The 4,222-nt window shown below is 45.4% G+C and overlaps 1 protein-coding gene across 1 annotated transcript; it reads right to left on the reverse strand.

The window, feature by feature from the left end:
* Positions 1 to 412: 412 nt before the first annotated feature.
* Positions 413 to 1,819, reverse strand: LOC306657427 (uncharacterized protein; the record flags this gene model as incomplete). Its single annotated transcript, XM_079133403.1, has 1 exon — positions 413 to 1,819. One exon carries the CDS (start codon positions 1,817 to 1,819, stop codon positions 413 to 415), a length of 1,407 nt encoding a protein of 468 aa, XP_078989529.1.
* Between the last annotated feature and the right edge of the window lie 2,403 nt (positions 1,820 to 4,222).

Here is a 4,222-nt window from a genome sequence, read left to right on the forward strand (position 1 = left end):
ATCGTTGTACTTAGGGAGGGAAGTAAAGTTGATGACAGGAAAAAGTAGCATATAGGAATATGGAAAAATGCAAAAGAAATTATGACTATAAAGATGAAGGGGCAGTTGTATGCAGCTATGAAATTCTGAGTGTGTTCCTAAGTTCTTTAGATGGATAGGTGAAGAACTTTGTCTCAGAGTTTCAGCCAAGAGCACACCTCCCCATCAAGGAACTGCGAAGGCCTAAGGAAGAAGAGGATGAGAGTGGAGTGGTCTGCACTCCCTTGAGGTGATGCACAGGTATATGGGGAATGATAGACAGACACACTGGTAACAGTGTGTTGGTTTTTCAGGCAAGATAGGAAGAGAATTGGTGCAGATAATGCAAGCAGGTTGAAAGGAGTTTGTGCAGGCATTGGCCATTGGTAGCTGATCATGAGCAGCAGGGCTGGCAGCAGGGAATGATGTAGCAACTGGGGCAGCAGCAAGTCTCACAGCAGTTGGGCTCACAATAGGGTTTGCTGCAGCATTTGGGCTCACAGGTTGGTTTGCAGCAGGTGGTCTTGCAGCAGGTGGTTTCATAGCAAGTAGGAGGACAGCAGGGCTGGCAGCAGCAGGGCTGGCAGCAGGGAATGATGCAGCAAGGCTCACAGCACTTGGGCTCACAGCAGGGTTTGCTGCAGCATTTGGGCTCACAGGTTGGTTTGCAGCAGGTGGTCTTGCAGCAGGTGGTTTCACAGCAAGTAGGAGGACAGCAGGGCTGGCAGCAGCAGGGCTGGCAGCAGGGAATGATGCAGCAAGGCTCACAGCACTTGGGCTCACAGCAGGGTGTGCTGCAGCATTTGGACTCACAGATTGGTTTGCAGCAGGTGTTCTTGCAGCAGGTGGTTTCACAGCAAGTTGGGGGACAGCATGGTTGGCAGCAGCTGGACCCACAGCAACTGGGAGAACAGCAGGGTTTGCTGCAGCAGCAGGTCACACAGGCTGGTTTGCAGCAGGTGGTCTTGCAGCAGGTGGTTTCACAGCAAGATGGGGGACAGCATGGTTGGCAGCAGCTGGACCCACAGCAGCTGGGCTTGCAGCAGGGTTTGCTGCAGCAGCAGGTCACACAGGCTGGTTTGCAGCAGGTGGTCTTGCAGCAGGTGGTTTCACAGCAAGTTGGGGGACAGCATGGTTGGCAGCAGCTGGACCCACAGCAGCTGGGCTTGCAGCAGGATTTGCTGCAGCAGCAGGTCACACAGGCTGGTTTGCAGCAGGTGGTCTTGCAGCAGGTGGTTTCACAGCAAGTTGGGGGACAGCATGGTTGGCAGCAGCTGGACCCACAGCAGCTGGGCTTGCAGCAGGGTTTGCTGCAGCAGCAGGTCACACAGGCTGGTTTGCAGCAGGTGGTCTTGCAGCAGGTGGTTTCACAGCAAGTTGGGGGACAGCATGGTTGGCAGCAGCTGGACCCACAGCAGCTGGGCTTGCAGCAGGGTTTGCTGCAGCAGCAGGTCACACAGGCTGGTTTGCAGCAGGTGGTCTTGCAGCAGGTGGTTTCACAGCAAGATGGGGGACAGCATGGTTGGCAGCAGCTGGACCCACAGCAGCTGGGCTTGCAGCAGGGTTTGCTGCAGCAGCAGGTCACACAGGCTGGTTTGCAGCAGGTGGTCTTGCAGCAGGTGGTTTCACAGCAAGTTGGGGGACAGCATGGTTGGCAGCAGCTGGACCCACAGCAGCTGGGCTTGCAGCAGGGTTTGCTGCAGCAGCAGGTCACACAGGCTGGTTTGCAGCAGGTGGTCTTGCAGCAGGTGGTTCTGCAGCAAGTAGGCTTGCAGCAAGAAGAGCAGCAGGAGGGGGCCATGGTGTCAAGTGGAAGGTGGGATCCTGTTCACAGGTGAGTGAGTTTGCACAGTATGACGACTCCTTGCTATTGGGCTCTTTTATCCTTGGGGCTTCCAAAGTTTGGACCAATCAGCAGCCCTACACCTTGTTGTTGTTTATGTTACTTTCCATATTCAGTTTGTGTTTGTTAAGGAAGTTATTCTGTAAATGTGATGAGTGTTGTGAAAGTGTTTAATCTGTTTCTTCAGAGGACATAACTCACAGAAACTGTTTCCAGATGAAAGGAAGACAGTCACCTCATTAGCATCCTTGGTGCTCTGAGCATCATGTGGGTCATGGGGTGGCTCCTGTAGCCCTGGGAGGGTCAGGGCATTGTTCCTCTGGAGGTTTGTTCCTTTGTCTGTGTTCAGATTAGGGAGTGACTTTGGGAGGAGCATGGTGCTGTCGTATTCAAACGGATGAACCGATAACTTGGCACCAGGTGTATTTCCCCACATACTGCTCAAAATTAGTAGAAAAATCTTTCTCTGTATTAGCTTTTCCACCTGTGTGTCCCAGAAGGTTCCAAAGTACTTGGGATGAGGATGTTTCACATGTGAATTTGCACAGCAGAACAGAAACAGAACCTAAGGGTAGACTTTGAAGCATTACATAGGGATGAACCAGGTATGGATGCATGTGTGGGTGATCACTGGTCATGGTATCTAGTACTGAGGGCTCACCAGGATGAACCTGTGGGACTTTCTGCCACAGAAGCTGTGCAGACCCAGGAAAACCAGAATGAGCAGGCAAGTCTATTTCTCTTCTGGTACCAGCAGAGTCTGTAATCTTAGGTCAGGGATCTTCCTCTGTCTTTCCTTCTTTCCTCTTGTCTGTCTCTGTTTCTTTCTTTTTGCTCCTTTACCTGTCTGTTTCTTTCTAACTTTATTTCTATTTCACAAGGAATTATAATTAGCTGAGATGATACCTGATTATCTGCAGGGACTAATGGATTTAAATAACATTTATTCAATTTTATTTTTCATCTATTAACAGTTTAGTTGTTCAGTGGAGAGATCAGTTTGCATTTAACAAAATCCTCATTGGTGTTTACTGTTTCAGCGCAATGTTTTGTTCTTTCCCATACTCTAAAATATAAGAGTAAAACTCACAGATATAAATGATATGATTAACCTTAAAGTCTAAGTTCAATGTGTATTTAGACATTTAAATTATTTAACTCAATAAATAGTGAAAGTCCAGGTTATTGTAATTTATTGTCTAGTGGATGTGAAGGGCTATGGAAAGACTTTCTGGGTCCTACAAATGAATAAGCAAAATTTTATCTAGTTCTCCATGAATATTTAATGCAGATGGAATAAAACAAACTTCTCATTTCTTTCTTTCTTTTTTAAAAAATTTGTACCTATTGTAATTAAGTACATGACTGTAGAATGCATTTATACAATTTGATAGATCATACATAAATAGGGTGTAATTTCTCATTTTTCTAATTATACATATTATAGGAGCACAGCATCAGTCATGCAGTCATATATGTATTCTAGGTAATAATGTCTGTCTCACTCTACTATCCTTTCTCCCCTCTCTTCACTCCCCTGTACCTAATATAAAGTAACTCTATTCTTCCCTATCCTCCAGACCCTTATTGTGAATTAGCATTTGCATATCAGAGAAAACAGTCAGCCTTTGGTTTTTTGGGTTTGGCTTATTTCACTTAGCATGATATTCTCTAACTCTGGTCATTTACCAGCAAATGCTATAATTTCATTCTTCCTTAAAGCTGAGTAATATTCTATCATTTATATATACCACATTTTCTTTATCCATTCATTTGGTATACCATTCATTTCTTAAGTAAATTCAATACAAATAGATGTATACTTTGGATAATGTGGGTGGTAGTTTTAAAAAAAATATTAACAAAGTCTTTGGTACCTCTCCATTCAAGAAGTGGAGTCTAATTCCTCCTGTCCTTGAGTGCAGAGTAGACTTAGTGACTCACTTCCTACAAACAACATATGGCAGAAATGATGGTGTACAACTTCTGAGATTAGATCATAAAAGATAGTGTGGTTTTATTGCGCCTCTCTCTCTTTCTCTCTCATTCTCTCTCTATTTCTATCTCTCTATTTCTACCTCTCTCTCACACTTTGAGTAAACAGCTGCTATGTCATGTGGTTATTTGAGCAGCCCTACAGAGAAGTCCATGTGGTGAGGAACACCCAACATTCAGCAAGGAGCTGAGTCCTCCTACCAAAAGCCATGCAGGGACCGGTCATGTAGGAAGCAGATATTCCAATTCCAGGCACATCTTCTTCAGTAAAATCAGTGTTGAAGTTTTCATTATAACTGATGATAACAGGAAAGACTCTGAATTAAAATTTTCTAGTTAAGCCTCTTTCACATTTCTGATCCAAAG

Source organism: Sciurus vulgaris, assembly GCF_902686455.1.
Source record: "Sciurus vulgaris genome assembly, chromosome: 3".
In the NCBI taxonomy this organism is placed as follows: domain Eukaryota; kingdom Metazoa; phylum Chordata; class Mammalia; order Rodentia; family Sciuridae; genus Sciurus; species Sciurus vulgaris.